Source organism: Larus michahellis, chromosome 2, assembly GCF_964199755.1.
Source record: "Larus michahellis chromosome 2, bLarMic1.1, whole genome shotgun sequence".
In the NCBI taxonomy this organism is placed as follows: Eukaryota; Metazoa; Chordata; class Aves; order Charadriiformes; family Laridae; genus Larus; species Larus michahellis.
This window is the reverse complement of record NC_133897.1, coordinates 118,720,209-118,742,302: the sequence shown is the minus strand read 5'-3', so window position 1 is coordinate 118,742,302 and position 22,094 is coordinate 118,720,209. Positions and strand designations below refer to the sequence as shown.

The window sequence follows — 22,094 nt, the reverse complement described above, 5'->3', positions numbered from 1 at the left end:
AGTTACTTCCGATTTCAAGCAGTGTGGGCAAGGGCCGAGCCTGGCCGGGCGCGTTGGGTGTTCAGGCTGGCTGGCTCATGGGTGGTGGTCTGAGACCACTCCCCCGGCGCTGCCTTCACTGCTGACGCTCGTCAGGCAGAACGGTTTATCTGCGTGGTCTCTCTGCTTCCACCCCTATTGCTGATGCAAATACCCTTTGCATTTGCGTAAAGTTTCCATTGATGTGTATTTGTATGAAAAGGGTATTACATAACAAACAGATTTAATCTGCAATAACAATTCGCTATTAACCTTGGCAATATCTTAGAATGCATTTTTTATAAACTGTAGGTAAGATTTTCTGCATGTTTTAATAAGGTGTGTGAGCCAGCCCTGTGAAGTGGTTAGATCTTTCCACTAAGCTACTGAACTTTGGATCACGCCTATGCGTTTTCTTGGAGAATTGCCCAGAGTACCTTTAGCTTCTTCGCTACTTTGGTTATTGTCCCCAGGGGTAGGCCATTACCTTTGATTTAACGGAGTACAGCAAAGGGAAAGTTAGAACTTTATTACTGATTTGACACTTTGTTCTCAGGTAAATTTTATTAGTTGAAACCCTTGCCTTAGCCAGAGGAATTGATATCCGGGTGTATTACTGATTCTCCAGGTTTGTAGCATCCAGAAAGTAATTCTAATCAGAAAGTAATAAGAAGGATCTAGAAGTAAGGTTTATGGCAGGTGCTGTTACCTAACAATATAAATCCTCTATTAAGTAATATCTCACGCTGACAGATTTTAGCTTGTTATGTTATTAACACATTGTTAATTAAAACTGTGTCTGCAAGAGCTGGACACATAGCCATTTATTTCTGTATCCTTTAAAATTATTTGCTTTGTTATGTCTTCAGGCTTCAAAAAACGTCTGACCGATCCTTTCTGGATTGAAATTCTAACAGTCTTTTTCCATATTAATTTATACATTACTGACATTCCTATGAATGTGATTATTCATTCTTACCAGTGCATAGTCCTCCTGTGACAGGAATCTTAGACACGAGCTCCCGCACAATAGAGAAATCTGTTGCTGTTCCCAGTTTAAATATAACTGATCAGAGACAAAAGATCATGATGTTAACTATCTGTCTTTTTATTCTGTGTAATAACGCAGCAGCGCTCAATCTTTATCAATGAGCAGGTGACATCTTAACAATGCAAATGCATCTCATGGAACATTTCACATATGCTTTACATTCAGAACAACCTGGAGGAAACAGAGTAACTGGCTGAGGTGCAAAGTAATGATAGAAGCGTGTTTAAAAAAAATCTTATATATTTTGAATGCTATCAGCTGCCAACCGGGAGACACAGTACGGTATGAACAACAGGTCATAGTTTGGTTTCATTGCTACGGAGGATCCCCAAAATTGACAGAGAGAACATAAAGACTCATTGGTTATTTTGCGTGCAATTCTTTATACTCAGAGAATGCTTCATTGCAGCTCTGGCAATGACCAGCCTCTTGCAGTTTTGAGACGTCTGGGCCAGCTGCACAAAGGAAGTTTATGCTTATGCTTTGCAGTCTTAATGCCCTCAGGAAGCTATAACATTGTATTATGGCACTATCCCCTTTAATGTAAAGTAGTTCCTTTTGCCAGGGACATCCATTTAATGTATTTTTAGAAAATACAGACAGATTTACAGAAGACTGGGCCATTGTGCCCTAAATTTTTTTACATCATTAGAGAAAGATGCAGGAGGTTTTTTAAATGAGGAAACCACAAAGAGAATGGTAAGAGGCAAAAAGCATGGCAAGAGTTCGTTACAAAGCCATAATGCATTTGTAGCATTTCAGTAAGACCACATTTTCCAGGCTATTTTACGAGGGGCAGAAAGGAAGCAGAGGGGAGAAAAACCCCCAAATAATTCACAGAGGACTCCAGAAGAGGCAAAGCTACTTGCAGAAAGGAGAGCTAAAATGAGATGGCTCACAGGTGACTCCAAAGAAGTGGTTACAAACCTGGAGAAAGTTAACTCGCCCAATTCATTTTGCTGCCAATGGAGCGAAAGGTCAATGGCTCCGTGTTTTACATGAAAGCTCCACCGTAACAAAAGCACAGACCTTCAAGCTTAGATACGAGAAGACCGTTAAGAAGTTTTAATTGGAAGCTTTTGTTATTAGAAACTTAAGTTACAGTATCATTTATAAGCAGTGAGAAGGAATAATGTTTTCCTTGTATAGATATGCTTTTTTCTCCTGTGAATATATATTTCCTTCTATGGTGCCCTGTGATCTATTTCATTTTATTTGCCTGCAATTCTCAGTGTTAAGCTTCCTAACTGTCTTTCATCTCCCATTAATCGGGCTGTGTTTTGTAGTTATAATAAATGGGAACTTACAGACCTTGGTATCGTCCACCTCAGATAAGATGATCCTATTAAATCTAATCCAAATTAACTGGAGGAGAACCTTCTGCCCTTGATACTTATATGGATACTCAAAGAGAGAGATTTGTGGTTTAGTCTGGAGAGCAAATCTGCTCTCCTTATGTAATTGATTTGGGATTCAAATGAGCTGTTATGGCAATCTAAACATGCTGTTAAAGAGCGTGGTTGTTTTAGACATGCACTCTCAGTGTATTGAACACTATATTTGATCCTTTTTCATTAAACTTTCCAAAACTTTCCTTAGGAGCTTCAGTTTTAAGAGGTACAAACCATATAGCTAAATCTTGCCAGCAGACGTTAACATATGCATTTCTTTGGTTATTACCTCTAATTTTAAGGTCAATGAAGGAAAATGCAAGCTGTAATACCTTTGCACCCTTCAACACGAGCAATAAGTAATAATGCAGGCTCCGAAAGGATGACTGGAATTGAGAGTTTTTTATAATTGAAAATATTAGTATTACTTAAAGGCTTAAATAGCAAATAGTAAAGATGACTAGACAATAAAAAAATTACATTATCCCTTTCCTGTGGGAATTATTTACTTCTAACACAGGAATTGATAGATTTGGGGGTCCACATGAAATGCTATAGCCAAAGAAGGTAAATAATCCATGGAAGTTACTGTCAAATGGCAACACTCAGATGATGAAAGACTTGGAACTACTACTTATAAGAATAAAAAAAACCCCACGACACGGTGTTTACCCAAGGCTTACATTGCTATTTATTCTCATAACATTTCATCTTACTACGAGATTTAGTCACTTCTGGTCTGCTATAAAATGTATCGGGGGGAATTGTTTATTTTGACTTTAACAAAGATCTTTCCCGGTGAACCTGAAGAGAAGGAATCTTTACAATTGAAATTGTGTCTACCATTCATGACTTGAAATACTTGAAAATTCAGGCTCTTGCTTTCCAGAAGTTGTTTCCCATGTGAGAAAATTCAGAATATTCTAAGCATAGAACAAACAATGCATGAAATACAGTTCAGTGACTATGTGGATTTCTTCAATAATAAGAATTCTTCATCAGACTAATCTAAACAGGACAACTTATTTCTTTATGTAAAGATTATCCACTGGCTCCTCAAGAGCAAAAAACTTTTTACTAATTGTTCATCAACCTGGTATAGATTTATCTATGTTAAAGAACAAAACCTGAAACCCTAGTTGGCTATTATTGATTGTCCCAACAATGTGTGACATCCTGACTCCGTGGAAGCAATACAACTGAAGAAACTGAGGGGTAAAAAACAACTACCAAGAACCTTAAAACCAGAGAGACTTTTCTACTTTTTTGTTATGCATTGGGATTGCACTGGAATTAATACTTGCTAGTCATTATAACTTACATTTACACAAGTCTTTATACATTTTTCATTTCTTCTTGTCAGCATTAAAACTACTTCTGATAAGTAAAATCAGATGGAAGGGAATTGAAATCCAGGACTGGCTCCAGGTTGTGATGCAAAAATCTTTGCCATAATTGCTTTTTCTGAGGGCGGAAGGGAAGAAGGAAAAGAGTTTTTTGTGACTAGGGAAAATCTGCTTCAGGGAGCAGTCTGGTGGGCATGAGATATGAAATGTTACTTGATAAAGTTTAATTGTTCTTCATTTCTCCTTCTGGAAATTTTCAATGCCAACCAAGGCCAGTAAATCAATTGAGTATTTCCACAGTTTTGGTCACCTGAATATTTGACAATCTACTTCAAAGGCAGGGGGGCTTTACGCGTAGAAAGGGCTCAGTTGTTGCTGTCTGAAAAGATGATTTTGGAACGCCATCACCTCTAGGCTGATGGGTGTTTCTGTCCCACATGGCAGGCAGCCACGCAGGAGAAGCTGTTTCTGCAGAGCATCTCCAGAGAGGGCTCTGCCACTACATGCCAACCCTCCGCTCCTTCAGAAGCCTCAACCCCCTCATGCTTTTACCACATCCCATTCCCTCTAAAACTAGCTCTATAGCAGAGAAACCTCTGCATGTGCATACATTTGCCTGGAACAAAGTTGCCATAAAAGAAAAAGCAACACAAGATTTGGTGTGAACAGCTTCTGCCACTCTGGAAAGCTGCAAAGGACCTGCAAAGCTGCAAAATTTTGGTAAGGGATTAATGACCAAAGCCAAAAGGGCTATTGGTCTGGCATCTTCTTCTATTAATCCAGCTAGCACCTCATTCCAAACACACTGAGGACACGCTGCTGCACCTTGAGCAAGCAGGCGGCGGAAGGTGGGAGCAAACATTGCATTAAGTGGGAAGGAGGGTTTGTTTGTACCACTGTCTACTCCTGCCTAGGACCAGCCTTAGAAAATGTTTTAATTCTGCAAAAGAGGGTTGGCATCAGGGAACTGAAAAAAAAAAAAAAAAAAGAGAAAATGCTGCTTCTGAATGGTAGTGTAAGAAGCAGCCATGCCAGGGCTATTCAGTCCTGCCCTGTACTCAGCAGAATAAAGCAAATCAGGTCCCCTGACCTCCACCGTGGGTCATGGTCAGGTAAAGACTTGAATGTCAAAGAAAACAGTTCTGCTGTTTTAGTCCTGCAATTCATGCTACATAACTGTAGCAGGTGCAACTACTGTTCCTAATATAACTTGTCTTAATTTCATCCCCCCCAAAAAAAGGGAAAAAAAAAAGCCTATGGAGGAGACTTTCTGTCTCTGAAGATTACAAGAAAAATTACTCTCTTTCTGAGGTTTTTATATAACCAAATTCTAATAAGCAGAGATGATGGACTCCTGCTTATTCGGGCAAATCAGCTTCTTAAAGCTACAGAAATATTTACATAAAGCAAGCAGGATTCAGCAGCCTGTAAAAAGCACATAAAAGAAACACCAGGTTAAAATAACCAAACAAGAAAATGGATGGTTTTAAGAACATACTGCATTTATTTGGCCCCAGAATTCCTAGCATTGTAACAAACTCCCAAAGTTTCACTCCTTAAAGTGCTTCAAACTCCATTTATATTATTATTATTACTTTTAACATTAATGTACATTTCTGTATAAACATCAGTCCAAAGAGATTTATATTTTTATAAAATTCTTTATATTAGTGGATCAAATTTGCTCTCAAGATGACCAGCATTAAGGCAAATTTCCAAAATTAAGACACTGGAGTTACTCAAGTCTTTGCTGTTGTGGGTGAGAGCAGAATTTGGCCCAGCAAGGTATATACAATTATATTTTCTGCATATATTTCAAAAGGCACAACGGATTACCTTGGAAATCAATAACATTTAAAAGGGGGTTTCTCAAAGCGAATACTTTTAATTTGCTTTGGTGCAGTCCACACCCAGGGGACGCATCTGCTCGCCAGCTGTTCTGAATGACCAGCCTGATGACAGGGACACGGGGATCAGCAAAAGGGGAGCCCAGGTTGCATGAATTCACACAGTACTTCAGCAGACCCAACCTGCTGTGTGTACAAGTACCGTAACAGCAAAGTTACTTCATCGGGCACCCGTGCAAACTCACTACACCGTGAACCTCTGAAATTCTCCTGGTGGAGACATGTTTGTCATTGATGCTAATATTCCGAAGACAGCCAAAAAATGGGTCTTTAACTGGATGCCACTGTGTGTCCAAATTTGCTACAAAAAAATGAGGTAGAAAGATCAAATTAATAAAAAGAGAATGATTTTAAAGACCATTAATTACTGCAAGGCTTTCAAAAGAGGGGAAATGATATAAAACTATATGCATGAATAGGACTTTTGTTTTGGAAAGGAAAAAAAGCCACGTAGATATATGAAAAAATAAGCAGCAATAATATTACCTGGAATTTTGCCAAAGTAGAGTGGCTGATGCACCTGTCTGGGAGGAGAGGGCGGAAGTCCAGTGGTATAGTTACTCTGTGTGCCCACCTCTAGCTGCACCGTGTTGTCCTTCTGAGAGACTGCGAAGAAGCAGGTAAATAAGTACTCCTTCTCAACCCTATTAAAGAATCGACTAGATATGGCACTATTTTTAAATAGCATCTGTCTTGAAATTTAACTCATAGGAAAAATAGATTTTATTTTAATTCAAAGTCAGATTGACACATCTAAGTACTCTGTGGCTAATAGAGCCCCAAAATCCTTCTTATGTAAAACCTTGAATTAACACAAGACACTTACATTGTTCTAAAGAGTATTCTCAGAATAAGCAGAAGTGAAATGATTAACAAAAATCTGGAGCTGCAGTGCTCTGTCCTTTCAGAGTTTGAGAAGAACTGGTATGATACAACGTACCTGCAATAGTGTGCCACTGTCCGTCAGACAGAGGTTGCTCAGGTGTGACTGATGTCTGGAATTCTCCAGCACCATTATTTCCAGCAGCAATGACCTGTAAAAAAGTTATCTTTTAAGTTACCATGGCAAAGAAAAGACCAACAGAAAAATACAGTACTTTAAGTAATTTACTCATCTTGTGATGGCTGGGTTTCACCTAGTTTTAAGAGTCACAGTCATTGTATACATATTTCAGAAATTACCCTCTCCAAGAGGAAAGTAAATTTCCCTAATAGATTTTACAAGCATAAACACATACCTTTGTCTCTCCCTCACAATCTTACAAAATTATTTTAATTCTTTTGACGTAATCTCTCTGAGACAAGGTCTTTCCTACTAGGCCTTCCTTTCCTTTCCCAAAGCAGTCATCTACATGCTTGGCATCTCTGGAGAGAATCTCTGCAATATATTTTTCTGGCCTTTTGCACAATTTTGGACTACTCATAATTCACTCATGAAGCTTGGAGCCTGATTATTTACAATGACATTTTGAACAAGCACCTGCTTGTCCTTTCTCACATCTTGCTTCTCATTCCTTGTGAATTTTTTTCAACATCTTCCTTTCAAACTCTTTTTGGTGTGATGGTTACAACAGACTTGGTAATGGTCAGGTAACTGATATGCTGATACACTTCCTATCAGGTGGATTGATGGTGTCTCATTCACATTTTATTCCTTCCTGTGGCACCCTGTCCACACTGACAGCCATCATTAATCTAAGTTACTGCTGAAAGAAGTGGTCAGTCTTGCCCTTAAGGGGTCCCCAGCTGTTAAGGCCCCTGCTTCCATGTGCTAGTTGTGTCTTGAGCCAGATCAGTGATCTGGAAATCTAACTGACGACAAAAAGATAAATAATAAAACCAAGTTCCCTAATCTGGGAAGAGAAGAGCAAAGCTGAGCTTTCTGAAGTTAGGTAGACTCATGCTAGTTTAAACTGTGCCATCAGACAGCAGGTTCTGCGGACCACTGACATCTTTCTAAATGATGTCTCTCCAGCAGCAGTCACAGTAGTTTTGTAGTCCAAGACTCAAGTTCTGAAGCTGTTACGTTATGAAAAAGCAACAGTGATAATAATCACCACCATGACACACCATCAACTAGAGGAGAAGATGCTAACTAACACAAAGCAAGACTGCTCAAGTTCTGTAACAGACGTCGTTACGAAACCGCATCAGTACAGCCACGTGATGACTGACCTAAGAGCGGGAATAAGCCATGGAGTTCTGTAGCCTCTGGACAAAACCCCAGTGGGTTTTTGCAAAGGCTCAAAAGCTTGAGAAAATTTAGACTGTGCTCCACTGCTGACCACTGTGAAAAAAGCATGTGCAAGCTAGTGTGCACACAATGGAAGTTGCTAATGTAGGCATAGAGACAGATTAAATGCTCAAATTTCCATGCGATGGTTTTAAACAACTCTGAGGAAGTTGTTTAACTAACAGTAGACAAATGTTGCAACACATAAGTCCAGAGTTCAAGGTCAGAATTCCCCCTGCTGTATGAGGGCAACGCAGCTGAAATGGAAACACAGCCTGTACTTACCTTTCCTCCTTCCATGTAAATAGTCAAGTAGTTGTCTTGCTTGCTTCCAGCATGGAGCAGTATACCACTTGAACTCCTCGGTCGGATGCTAAATACAATCCTGAAATCCAAGCCCATCAGCAAATTACCTGTGGAGAATTAAACAGTGGGTTGAGGAATGATCAAAGGAGGAGAAAATTGGAAAACCACATAATTAATTTAGTAAATCAAGTAAATAAAACCTTACACATAGACGCAAACACATTTAAGACGTAATTCCATATACTATAATCTCTACACAGCTTACCAATGGTGATATATCCTCCTTCGTTAAAGAAATAAATCCCCGTCTCCATGGGAACATCCAGACATGGAAGTACACCATTTTTTTGCTGAGGTGCATTCATGACTTTTCCATTCATCTTAAAATTCCTCAGGCAACCCTTGAAACTTTTCATTGGTATATTCTGAAAGCATATTTCAAAATATGAATACTCAAGCATGATTGCAATTTTTAGTAAGAATATCCATTAGTTCTTTTGTATTGTTGGACTGTAGAAAGCCAACTGGCACTAAAGTCACCTAAAACCCATCTCTGATGCAGTGAAAAGGTATTCCAGAATTTTAAAAAAGAGCTTAAAACATGAAAGTAACAGTTGATTTTGAGTTAACATAACTCCTGCTTGCAGAACAGAAACTTCCCAATGATGTGTCAAAAAGACAATGCAACAGGAGTTGTGAAGTCTCAAATACACCCTTCTCTTCAAAGAGGCTATTTATTTAAATCTGATTTTATAAAAGGCCCTGCATCATTAATTGTCCAATTTTTGAAGTAAGAGGAACCACACATATTTCAGATTAAATCGACTTCTACATTCATAATTCCTTAATGAGAAGGATTTCTTTGCTTCTCTATAGATTATCGCTTAGTCCACTGAGGTAAATATTCTGTGGGAAGAGGGTATTCCTGGAATTATAAATGTGACTTTGGGCTTTTCTATTTTTTAAAGAATAGAGAGGAAAACAATACATGGTTGTCATCAGTGTCCCAGCAACAAACGTTGAAAATATGTGCCCATCTGAGAGCTGTGTGAACAGGTGAGGAAAAAGGTCTTTAATGAACAACTGCAAACACCACAGATGGTGCTCAGTCAGTGCTTGGAAAAACCCCCAAACCTTTTCAACACGGAAATCCTGCATATTAACACTTTCGTGTGTAATTAGTGCAGCATAGGGAGTGTGGGGGGGTGGATGCGTCAATTATTTACCTCTCTTTTCAGTGATGGCAGCCCTCCTACGTAGATTGGTGGCTTAATGCTGATGGCAGAATTTGTTGTTAATCTTCCATGCTGGGCCCTTAGACCATCAACAACAAGGAGGACGTTCTTCCCATCTGTGCTGAAGACCACCTTTGCAGGGTGCAAACATAACAGAATGAGAAATCCCAAAGCCAAGGAAAGCCACTGGAGATTTTTTTTTTCTTTAACTTAAACACCATATTGTTGAAATATTGAAACTGAAAATAACCAGCTAGGACCATCAGTCCCTACAAGAGAGGCGTGTCAACCACATGAACTTTCAGGCATAGGAATTAACTTCAGATAACCAAAATCAGATTTCTAATAAATTAAAAATTCAATAGGCTGGGCCTGCTGAATGCTAGCTGTGGTGTCACCATGGTTGTTGTTCCAATAGTACTTACAGTGTGCCATTGCCCATCATTGTATTTAGTGCTGGTTTTGATTTTGGTTCGTTTTCCTCCAGAGCCAAGTGAAAAGACAAAACGTCCTTTTGAAATATGAAGAGCCATATAAGAAGCCTCAGACCTTTCCTCCATGAAAACTATTAATCCTCTTGATGATCGAGTCCGTACCTCTACAGAGAAATGTAACCTGTAGTGGAAAGTAAGCATATTGAAATATAGGTCTGTTTCCTTAGTTGTTGTATTCTTTCTGTTCTCCAGAAAAATGCCAGTGAAACTCCATTTGTGAAATGCAGAATAGCTTTTGGGTGAAATTGCAGTGTTCTACATTGCCTGCATTTCTGAAAGTGAATGAAAGTCAACATATTCAGGCTTAGGATTTGGCAATGATATGCACTGTAATTGTCCACCACATCCAAGTCAATCTACTCAGTTTGGGTAAATGTTAGCAATGAAAAAAAAATGCATGAACCTTTAGAACCACTCTCGTCTTACACCCCAAGACATAAGCAAGAAGAAAATCCTAACTCTTAGCACCCAAAGATTCAAGCAGTTTTGACAATTCGAGTATTAGGAGGAGAACAGAAAATATCTGTATTACCTGTCTGTAGATGACGGTGGAGAAAATGTGTAAGATATGAAACTCTTGGGGGTGTTTCCAAGAAGATATGCTTCACTGCTGACATATAACTGAGTTGGCAAAGTGTGGTTTTTTGGGTTTTGCACATTAGTGGCTTTCAAATAATCAGGGTATTTTTCGTTCTGTACCTGTAAGATCGAATTGAAACATTTACTATGCGTGAACATGAAAAAACAACACTTCAATCTACACATTTAAGAGTTCCCATCTGGGGCAGTCAACAGCCTTCTCTAACTGACAGAGAAGCTGTTGTCGTTCTGGACAGGTATGGGTTTAGCGTGGAGGTTCAACACAGAAAGAACTTGCTTCAGATATGAGATGGAAGGAAAATAATAACATCTGAATCTAGTTCTAGGAGCCATGGCTGTGCAGACAAAGCCTTGGCATCAATATGGAGTGAAGACAACAGTAAAAACAAGCATACCTTAAGCATCTTAAACTTGAGAGGGTTTTTAAATTCTTTCAGCAGCAGTGGTTCAAGGTTCTCGTATTTGCGGCAAGCTCCAAGGGACACACCATTCTTTGAAGTATAATTAACGAGATTTTGAACCTCAGGGAGCTGACCTGCCCTAGAGTGATGAAAGCAGTAAGTGCTGTGACACAGCATTCCTTTCCTTTAGCGTAATCAGCAACATATTGTAAAACTGTTCTGTACAAAATAGATTTCCCAGTGACCTGATGTTGAAAGTACCAATTTTTATTTTTCAATGAAAAATGTAGGTTCAAAATGCTGTAAAAAGTATTCATACTTGTGGTGGTCCTGACTATTTGTTTTTGGCTATGGAAAAACCTGGGATGTGTTGTTCTCATCTCTTCTAAGCAAAGTGGTTTTTTGCTAAAAGCTATCTATTTAAAAAAAACCCAAACAAATATTTCCATTGAAAAAAGGAGAAAAAATGAGAGCAGCCTTGATTGAGTAAGATTTCTGGATCAGACTACAAGGCTTTGCTGGTTAATTATGCATAACCAGTGGCAGATCAAGAAAAAATGGCAACATCAAGTCCTGCTAACTCAAGGATTCACTCTCTCCTTAAATAAGATGTTCTAATGAGACTTGTCAAGCAGTAAAGCCCATCACAACTTAATATTTATCTTTAGTGTTACAGAGAAATTATCAGAAAGGCTGTCAAAACCAATTTCTTATGTGCGTACAGAATCATATAAAGTAATACTATCATTTTGTAAGTTGTACACAACATTGCTAATCAGTAAATTACAAAACACTTTACAGATAGAAAAAGTAATGAAGCTCCTCGCCGATGTTTTTTGGGTTTTTTTTAGGAGGAGAGTGGTAGAGTTGGGAGCAGAACCTGTCCTTCTTCAAATCTGGTCCAGTTCTCCATTCACTTGATCGAACTAGCTACAATGTTAATTCTCCATCTATTTTTGTACTAAAAGCAGGAGGTTAATGTACAGGTTACCTCATTGTCTTGCAGTGCTTTAAATGAAGATATAATTTCAGCAATCTGATCTAGTAAATATGTCTCTGCGCGTGGCAGGGGGGTTGGACTAGATGATCCTTAAAGGTCCTTCCAACCCAAACCATTCTGTGATTCTATGATAATCAAATCAAAATACACTATTTTCTTAAACTCTACACATGTATAAATGTTCATCAAAAGTTAGCTAAAACAAAGCCCCACTGGGACATCACTTGTGACTCAAGGAATGCTTTTCTTTGAACAACATATTTATGCATAATTTTTCTCCTAAATTTTGCCTGTAAGACGTCTCTAATAACCAAACACATGTGAAAAAAGAGACAACATAAATCAGGCACCTGATTTCTATACATATGCTCTCATTTGTTTGTGTAACTGTTTTGGTTCTGTCAGAATGTGCTTTGCTCATTTCATTACCTGGCTCCCTGTGTAGCTATAATGATACAACCTAGCACATCTTTTTGGATGCCCTGTTGGGACACTTTCAATTCACTATGTTGAGTTCATCCTTTGATTAAAAGACTACTGAACATGCTAAAAAGGTATGATTAAGAGTGAAATTCTATTGCATCTGAACAGCAGATTTAATTACAACTTGATACCATGTATAACGTGCCTGAATGAAAAAATATTTGGGGGCAGCAAAGTTATGCATTTGTGAAGGCTTCACACATGTAGAAGAAAAGCAATTTAGCAAAAAGTGATTTTAATATGATTAAAGAAGGAAAACAGGCCAAAATGCATGAAATAAAATTCTTTCTAAGCCAAATACCTTTTTATAAAGATGTTTGAGATGCAACCTTCAAAATCATCTCCACCAAATGTTATAGGTTCGATTAATGCCTGTGCTGTTAGAGGCTCAACTGAGCTTGATGTTGAGTCATCATCAACCAGCAGATGTAGTCTGAAACAAAGTGAATAAAAGCACAAAATCTAAAGAAAGAGTTAGTTATGAACCTAAATTAAATATATATATATTAAAAAAGAACCCTTTGACAGATGTGTTTTCTTGTTACATTGTAATTATGCTAGAGCTTAATTAGCTACTTCTGTGATTTTTTCAGTATGTGCTCATTGACTGCTATGAAACTGCTCTGCTTTTCCATAGTAGATATTGAGCACGAGTTGAAGCTAGTACTTCAGTCCTACAGCGAAATCCTGGTCCAACTGAAATTAATGAAAAAACTCTCATTGACAACTATGGGACAGGATTTCAACCTTTGTGTCAAAATGGGGCACTTGACATGTTAGCCACAGCTAGTACAGATAATATTAAGTTATAATTACCCAAAGCTACAGCCAATCATTCAAAACTTTCCACTTTAACTAACACTTATGTCATTTTATGCGTTCCACACAAACCAATATGATTTAGGAGCTTTTCAGTAAATTTTCTCTTCTGATATCTACATAACAGATCATTACTGAAAAAACAGACACAATATTAGCTTCTTCCCTGTGCCTTTAACCACCTATGTTAGATACGATTTATAACTTGCAGTGACATATATAAAGGCTATGGGACAGGGAAGAGCTCCCAGGCTCCAGCTTGACAAGCAGTCAAAACTCACACAATCTATTAAAGACACGCATAGTAATGTACAGCTGACACACCACAGGTACCAATGTGCACGTTTATAGACCAAAAATCTTTTGCTTCATTATTTCAGCACGCTTTGCTAGCAGAGGCCATTTTTAGCTGTGTACACAAAGAACAAGTCAAACAAAATTTTAATCTTCTTTCTCCAACCACAACATAAAAGAATCAGATAAAGAACTGGACTCACGTGTTGTCTGTTTTTATTACAGTCACATAATGTATTGACCCATCTTCATATTTCTTTTTCAGTTCGATTTCCGTCTCTCCCATCTTTGCACGTACAAAGCCAGGTCTCAGAAAGATGATAAGAATATTAGGCTATAAAAGAATCCCACAAAATGGTCATGTAAATGCAAGTGCCTTTAGTTCTCCTTGATATTGCCATTAATACAGTTCTCAGTGGTCTCTTGTGGGAAAGAAATTTTCTTACACCAAAAGTGCATTTCTCAGTCATCTAGTACCAGATATTACACCCAGTTCTGCACAATTAGCATAAGTTCCTGTTTTTAAATACCTCTTCACTCTGAATACCAAACAGTCATTTAAAATACTGGTTTAAATTATTTTTACAAAAAAAGCAAAGGATTCAGTTCTCCGCATCTCAAATGCCTGGTGCGCACTCACATCTTAACTCCTCCAGCCAGCAAGAATGGGGTTCTGCTTGAACCTCCCTGCTTCCCGAGGGAACACAGCCAAAATCAACCCCTTTTCTCTGCATATTTGATCATGGTAACATTTACTTGTGGGCAGAATGCCAGTTTTTCCTGCGAAAATTTCCAGACAACTGTATTAGGCAACAGTTATCTTACTGGGATGGTGGTGTTCCCATGCATGAGCTACTCTGCAGAAGGCTCAAGTTCAAAGCTCAGTTACTTGTCAAACTACTTGTTGGCTGAGTGAGGAAATTGCCAGGATGAGTTTCTCTGGCCTATGACATGCAAGATGCCATGCTCAAAAGACGATTATAATAGCCATTTCTTGCCTTAAAATACAGGAATTTACATGAGATTTATGACACAAACTGACGCCGAACTGACAGTCACAAAGAGACATGGCTGATCCAGAAACAAAACCAATCACATATTCTAAGTTGAACATGTTTCATACCCATAGATTGTAATTTAAAAGTGTTCCAGTCGATGCCATGGTCTGAAAGCCAAAGCCAACTTGGAAATCCTTGGGAAATGGGAAACCTGCCGCACTCAGGTTCAGTGTTCCCTTCTTGGAGAAAGCTGCAGATCTGATGAGCTGAAAGAGAGATAATAATGCTTTCAGTGATTTTCCTTTTAATCAGAAGAAATGGCAACATGGGACAACAACTGCCCTACTCAACACAATTGCGACCGACTCCAGTCGCACAAGGCAAACTGCAAGTACAATTATTTCAGTACGGAACAGACCGACTGAACTGGTTCCACCAGCAGTAACTATGATCTGAGAAATTCTAAAGGGAGATGAGGCTTGCTGGTATAACGAGCTGTTCCGTCTCTAGCTATTCTTTGCGTTGACGTGATGGCTTTGAAACTTTTCACATTTGGGGACACAAAAGTGACCACCTGGAGGAATGGTTCGTAAGTATGGAGCTGTGCAGATGAGCTACATAACTGAAACCGTGTGAGTCATAGGACACAATATACCTGTGCCTTTTTGAACAAAACACACCTTAATACATGAGAAGTTATACAGATACAGACAGAGAACGAAGGTCAGATCCTCTGCATAGGGAAATGGCCTGCAAAGAAATTGCTCTGTGAAAGGTTTGGGTGCCACAAAGGGCAAGCAAATGAGCACAAAGTTTCAGTACAGTGCCATAGTAAAAAGGGCAAATGGGATCATGCACCAGGTAAGTAGAAGCAAGTAGAAGCAGAAGGGTGGTTTTCATCTCTCCATGCACCATTGGTTAAGCCAACACTGGAATGTCACATTGTCCCATTTTAAAAAGAAGTGGCAAAACTCAAGGGTGCACAGAAAATAATCATAAAACGATCAGATGAGTGGATCAATAGCCTTACAATCAGAGACTTTGGCGTAAGTAGAGTCTGCTTAGTTCTTTCCAAAAAAAGTGGTGAGAGATCATTTAATTAGGAAGCATAAGCACCTTGGTGAGAGGAAAGATCATGAGTAGTATTCCGGCCTAATCAATAACAGCAACTGGAAGCCAAGTTTACATGGTAAATATGTATTCTTAATTGTACACAGTATTAATTAAGAGGGTGGATTATGTGCTGGAGCAAGCTATCACAGTAGGGGTGGAATCTCTTCTATTCCATATTTTCATACTAAGCCCAGGTTCTTTTATTATCATCACATGCTAACCAAAAATAATTCTTAACCTAAGTAAAACATAATAGTCCAGGATTTATAAACAAACCAGACTCTGCGAACTCCATCAGAAATTTTTACGGAACTTTGTTAGTTACCTTCCAGTCACCTGAACATTTCTTGCTGACACCAACAGTCTCGTCAAAAATAACAGACGCAGTGTTAGGGTTTTTCACATTCTTCATGCAGCCCCGGAATGGAGGTGTGGATATATTAAAGCTGGTTTCAGGGAGTGGAAGGAAAAAGGGTTCAGTAGCCTGGTATTTCAAAGCACACACCAGTACAGTAGCCTGTAAATGCTGACAATGTAAGAAATAGAAAAACAGAACAAGACCGATCTTTCTTGCATGCACATACTTCATGCTGATCAAACCCAATCTTCAGGATACACTCCAACAAAGATCCCACCATTAGCCAAAAGTCACAGATTACGATAATGTATTATACACTGGTTATTTTCTTATCACATAAGGTACCCAATGCAGAGTGTGAAAGAAATTGCCTAAGGAAAGAGTTTAGATGGAGTTTGCACACAAAGCCTGTGTATTACAGTCTTTTTATAGTTACTCACCGTTCCCGTAGAGAAAGTGGAATTCCACCTAGATAGTACTTGGTGAAAAGGAAGACATTTATGTTGGCTTCAATACCAAAACTGACGTGAACAGTATTCCTATTTCGGGCAAGCACCAAATGAATCTGAAATAGGTGAATAATGACAATTACTTCACTCAGCAGAAACAAAAATCATTTAGCAGATTGAAAGCACAGAACAGGACATATTGGGGAGGGAGAGTGGGTTTCCCTTCTCTTGTTTACTAGGGACTTAAATCCAGAATAACTGCCGTAGTTCAAGGGTAATTTGAAAAATTCGGGCATTTAGCCAAAGCAAAGGCCTAAGGACTACTATCCAAATACAAGGTGAAGGTTTTATTTTCCTCAGGAAGATTGCCCTAAAAAAACACCTCACCTAACATTCAGATATTGCTTTCTATTTGCAGTTGAAGATTCAGGAGCTGCTGCCTGATACAAAGACTAGGTCAGTCAGCTGGCTGGAGGTAACTTGACCCAGTAGGGCATAAAGATTCCTTCCAGCAGACCCTGCGACCTACACTATTTAGATGAAGATGTAATAAGGGGAAAAGGGAGAATGACTCAACATGGCAGTCAAAGGTTTTAACAATGTCTTTCCAGTTTCACTCTGGTAGCGCTACAAAACAGCCAGACTGAAGCTAAGTAGACAAGCAACAACAAAAAGACTACAACAGAGTAACCTCTGTAAAGATCGGCCTGGCCTGAAGAAATAAATCCTTAGGTGGTAAAAACACTAATCTAAGTATTAAGCTAATGATCGTAATTGCAATGTACACAGCTCTCTCTAAATAAAGCATTGCTCTGTCAAAGTTTTTTTTTCTTTGGTGGTTTTTCTGTTAAAACTGAACTTATCCATATTCACAGGAAAGCATGACAGTAGAAAGATTAATTTTCACGTATCCAAACTAATCCCCAGCAGCCTGATCTCCTCAACACAAAAGGAAAACTTCACAACTAAACTCTACAACAGGATGTTTAGTGCCAGCTAATGTGCATTTTTACAAATAATAATCCCTTGACTGTTTAAAATGACATACTTGTTTGTATGTTCCATCATTCACGGTTGCATTGGTTTCTATTTCTTTTGGAGGCTCAGAGCCAACTTTGTATCTGAAAACTGCATGACCATCTTTAATGAGCACACTGATGAACTGATCCTGCAATAAAAGAAAATACCAACACAATTAAACTACCAACATTTCATATATATTTCACTGTCATGTGAATAATTTTAATGAAGCTATCTAGTTGCTTCAATAAAGCTTTTGGAGGAGAAGATAACACAAACTGGACTAAAGCTTATAATACTCAACCATAACTACTTTAAACTGTTATAAACAGATCTGGTATCAGCTGGTATCAGCTCCAGATGTATTCTCCAAATCTCTAGAGGACTTTTTGTCATTTCAAGATGTCTACTGACTTTTTACAGCAATGAGACCCAAAACATGTCACAGTGATTGCAAACATGCCTGTAATATTATTAGATAAGTAGTATCCCTGCTGTTTTGAGCACCTTTACAGGTATAAGTCACCACATCACTTTCTACATTCTTCCTTACTCTGTTGACACCCATATCCAGATTTGGGTAGACTGCACTTCCACTTTTGGAAGATCTCGGTATTTCAAAATTGGTTTGATTCAACTTACATCCTCCCTGCCTGCCCCCAGTTCTGAATTCTCTGCATGGTCTAATGGAGGAGCTACTTGGAATAATATTTTTTCTCAGCCTTGACAAAGTGAGTGTTCAGCAGCCATTATAGAATCATAGAATATCTCAAGTTGACCCATAAGGATCATCGAGTCCAACTCCCCGCTTCTTGCAAGACTACCTAAAACTAAACCATAAGACATTAAACATTAGCAGAATCTACTAACCATAGAATTATAGAATGGTTCGGGTTGGAAGGGACCTTAAAGACCACCTAGTTCCAACCCCCCTGCCATGGGCAGGGACACCTCCCACTAGACCAGGCTGCTCAAAGCCCCATCCAGCCTGGCCTTGAACACTTCCAGGGATGGGGCGTCCACAACTTCCCTGGGCAACCTGTTCCAGTGCCTCACCACCCTCACAGTAAAGAGTTTCTTCCTAATATCTAATCTAAATTTCCCCTCTTTCAGTTTAAAACCGTTACCCCTCGTCCTGTTGCTCCACTCCCTGATAAGGAGTCCCTCCCTATCTCTCCTATAGGCCCCCTTTAAGTACTGAAAGTCTGCCACACAGACAAAAAGAACAAACACTTTTAAGAAATTTCCTTACAGTTATTACAAAATCTAACACGTTCTCGAGTAAGCGAAGTTTTTAAAAATGTTCTTGGACCACAAAACAGACAGAAGCATTCCACAAATTACCTCATTTGCTGCAAAAAACACAATGCCTTCATCTGCAGTAGTCTCAATTGTCTGCTCGTAGCGTACTTGGCTGTGGATAATTGGTTCTTTCAGCGTGACACTGGCATAACCAGTGCCTTCAAAATAGCTTTGGTCAGTCTCTTCTTTATACCTGTAATAATTCAGTGTCACAGATGTGAATAAATGAGAGCAAAAACTATTACCACATGGACTTACTGTCATAATTTTGAAAAAGCTGAAGTTAAAGCATTTGGTACAGGGCCACTAATAGGGACAAATTCGGATCTAACACAAGTAAAGAGAAAACCTTCCACTGGCTTCTATTGGATTTGCATATGGTCTTTAGAGAGGAAATCATTAGTGACTGACTTTTTTGCACTTAATGTAATATTTACTTTATAAAGGAGTTGAATACATTAGACCATGAATTGTGTCTGGGTATTATAACATGTAAATTGTTGGCCAGTGGACTGAGATTGACACAGATGTGAATTCTGCATTTTCTCTAAGAAATGTAGACATGACCAAGACTTAGAAAACAATCACCAGTTTAGTCACGGTGGCCATTCTTCTGGATGTGAAAAGACAAGGATTCATAATGACAAAATCACAGAACTATGAAACACTTCTGTGTTTATATCATACCTTCTGCAGGGTTGCACTTCAGTGGTATTGAGATTAAATGTCCTCTTGAAGTTGTAAAGGCTGATAATATGCTCATTTAGGTTGTCTAGTTCAATGCAGCCTTCATAATGAGGATAGTCCAGCTTACGTGGAGGCTGCAAAATAGTGTCATCAAAAACATTCCGTCAACAGCAGCTAACAAGATTTTACATTGACATGTAACTGCTAAGACTTACTGAAATATTAGTAAGACACAGAATATGACATGCTAAATATCATGAAATTAATATATCTTTGTATAAAAAATGCAAACCATCTGATACCACCCCAGGAGTACTGCAGCACAATTTAAAGCAGAGTCATCTGGATGAATTGGGAATAGTTCTTAGCAGGACTGGACAGGTTTCATGCTGTCCACGGCAGATGAAATACCACCATGCTCCCTTCTTTGCGTTCTAGCATACTAAAAGCCAGGCACCTTCTGTAGGTAGTAGCCTCTCTTTGCATCCCATCTGTTCCTACTGACGTGGATAAACTTTTACACAGCCTTTGAAAGACTGGTAGTTTCAATCTTTACTTGTAAGAACAACATAATGATTAACATGGAAATCTCTTTGAAAGACTAAGCAACTCTTTGTACCCTAAAATCTGGTGGGTATCCTCCAACATAAAAGACAACAGTGCTGGGATCAAGATTTAGGAGAGTGTCGCTGCCTCCACTGCCTGCAGTCAAAGGGCTTTCATACTCCAGAGACGTTGGCATCGCTGCCTTGCTGTAATTCAGCTTTGCATACTGGTAAATCCTAAAACCAAAACAGACAGGCAAAATGTCACATCACACTAATAAAAGATGTTCTTAACAGGTTTTGGAAAAGACTGTTGTGCACTGTGGATCTCATACCTTTCAAACTTAACTTGATCCATAACGGCTTCCTCAGTTTTGCTTTGAGTCACAAATGGCTGCACATCTATTTCTACATCCCCGTCTCCCAAGTTATAGACACAAGTGAGGTGACCATCTTTCACAGCCATACCGATGTAGTCCTTGGAAGCCTAAGAAGAGCAAAGCAAATAATCATTAATAAATGATTAATGTTAATGAAGGTAAAATACAGCAGGACTTCCTCAGAGACCTCATCATACTGTGCATGAGTCATAAGAAATCCACCCACCTAATGATGAGAATTGTTAAGTTTATCAGTTCTGTGAAAAAAAAATTGTAATCATATATGTTGCACTGATTCAATGAATAATGTGTTGCACTGATTCAGTGAATATAGTCATAGAGAGTCATGTGTGGCTTTTTATTTTTATAACAATAGTAGCTAAAATAATTTTCACATTTGTAACATCTCCCAGCTAAAGCCATGAAACCATGACACCTTTACTAAAAATTAGACTCAACGGCTGTGAAATAAAAAAGATATTTGGAATAACACTCAGTCAAGGACAACGGTTCCTACTGAGGTGACTGGAAACAGTGATTTTCCCAAACAATTGACATTTTATTTCTCCAACATACCATATTTCACAAATAACAATTAAAATACTGTCAACAGATATCCTGGCCAGATATCAGGGGATAAAAAGGTGAAATCCAGTGTAGAACAACTACCTTTAAACAGCTTTCTGTGTATGCACAAGACCCACTACAGATACAGCTGCTGTCAGATAACAAGATTCAAAAATTCATAGTTAGAAACTGCATGCAGGAAATTTTTAAGATGTTTGATGGTGCTTAAGCAAGCCTGAATGCACAAGCAGGTCTGTACTATTCCACATATTCGGAAGAGAAAAAAATTAAGAGCTGAGGGACTGAATTTTAAAACTGAAATCATCGCTTTTTTTTTTAACCAACAGAGAAACTCACTGTGACTTATACTGTGAAAAGAGTCAAAGCTCTGAGGCAGCGGCTGGGCTGAGTTTGTGCTGACTGCTGCAGAACCTGACACTTCTGACAAGACTGCGTGATGGTATCCATGACTGAGAAGTAATTTCCAAAGGAGCAAAACAGCAAAGCACCAAAGGGCAAAGCAGTCAGTCACCCAACAAGTTACTTTGCCGAGGGAGGAATGAACTATTCTTCACAAAACAGTTCTGCCACCAAATAATGGCAATTATAAAGAAATTGACTTCAGTCAAAATAAAACATCTCCCATCTGTTTCTCAAAGCGTGCTGTCTGTTCTAAAAATCAGATTAAATCTCAAAATATACCTACATCTTTATTACCCAGGTACAGTACAAACTTATTTGATGCCCTCTGGGGGGTGTCTAATGTTGTCTGAGGTCTTTGGAGAAAGAAAGAGAGCGAAGTATAGCCTTTCAGATCTTCAAGGTTGCTTGGAGGTCGAACCTCTACACCAGAGCTGCCATTGAACCTCATAGGAATAGCAACCTATTAAGAAAAACAAAGTTCAGTATGTTATAATTATCTATTGCTACTACTCCCACTTATTTCACTGCTGTGTTTAATTACAAAGTAACCTATTACGTATCCTAGTCATGTTGTGGCCATCAATTACTACAGATTTGGACCCTGATTCTACCAAACAATGTAATTAGGAAGCAGACTGGATAATACGGTATTCTGTATTATCAATACTTACCAC

At 38.7% G+C, this 22,094-nt stretch overlaps 1 protein-coding gene across 3 annotated transcripts in view; it reads right to left on the bottom strand.

Moving 5' to 3' along the window:
* Positions 1 to 5,362: 5,362 nt before the first annotated feature.
* LAMA3 (laminin subunit alpha 3) overlaps positions 5,363 to 22,094 on the bottom strand; it is a 124,416-nt gene continuing 107,684 nt past the window's right edge. For all 3 annotated transcript variants that reach the window (XM_074576845.1, XM_074576846.1, XM_074576847.1), the window contains 20 exons: positions 21,704 to 21,880; positions 20,386 to 20,537; positions 20,125 to 20,287; positions 19,506 to 19,639; positions 18,861 to 19,011; positions 17,545 to 17,664; positions 16,488 to 16,612; positions 16,015 to 16,135; positions 14,702 to 14,842; positions 13,782 to 13,912; positions 12,767 to 12,898; positions 10,977 to 11,121; positions 10,514 to 10,680; positions 9,913 to 10,102; positions 9,479 to 9,619; positions 8,518 to 8,677; positions 8,232 to 8,359; positions 6,654 to 6,747; positions 6,200 to 6,319; positions 5,363 to 6,014 (listed from right to left, as the gene is read on the bottom strand). In XM_074576845.1, the coding sequence (XP_074432946.1) occupies positions 5,869 to 6,014; positions 6,200 to 6,319; positions 6,654 to 6,747; positions 8,232 to 8,359; positions 8,518 to 8,677; positions 9,479 to 9,619; positions 9,913 to 10,102; positions 10,514 to 10,680; positions 10,977 to 11,121; positions 12,767 to 12,898; positions 13,782 to 13,912; positions 14,702 to 14,842; positions 16,015 to 16,135; positions 16,488 to 16,612; positions 17,545 to 17,664; positions 18,861 to 19,011; positions 19,506 to 19,639; positions 20,125 to 20,287; positions 20,386 to 20,537; positions 21,704 to 21,880 (2,838 nt within the window). In that variant the 3' untranslated portion in view covers positions 5,363 to 5,868. The remainder of the gene's footprint in view (positions 6,015 to 6,199; positions 6,320 to 6,653; positions 6,748 to 8,231; positions 8,360 to 8,517; positions 8,678 to 9,478; positions 9,620 to 9,912; positions 10,103 to 10,513; positions 10,681 to 10,976; positions 11,122 to 12,766; positions 12,899 to 13,781; positions 13,913 to 14,701; positions 14,843 to 16,014; positions 16,136 to 16,487; positions 16,613 to 17,544; positions 17,665 to 18,860; positions 19,012 to 19,505; positions 19,640 to 20,124; positions 20,288 to 20,385; positions 20,538 to 21,703; positions 21,881 to 22,094) is intronic.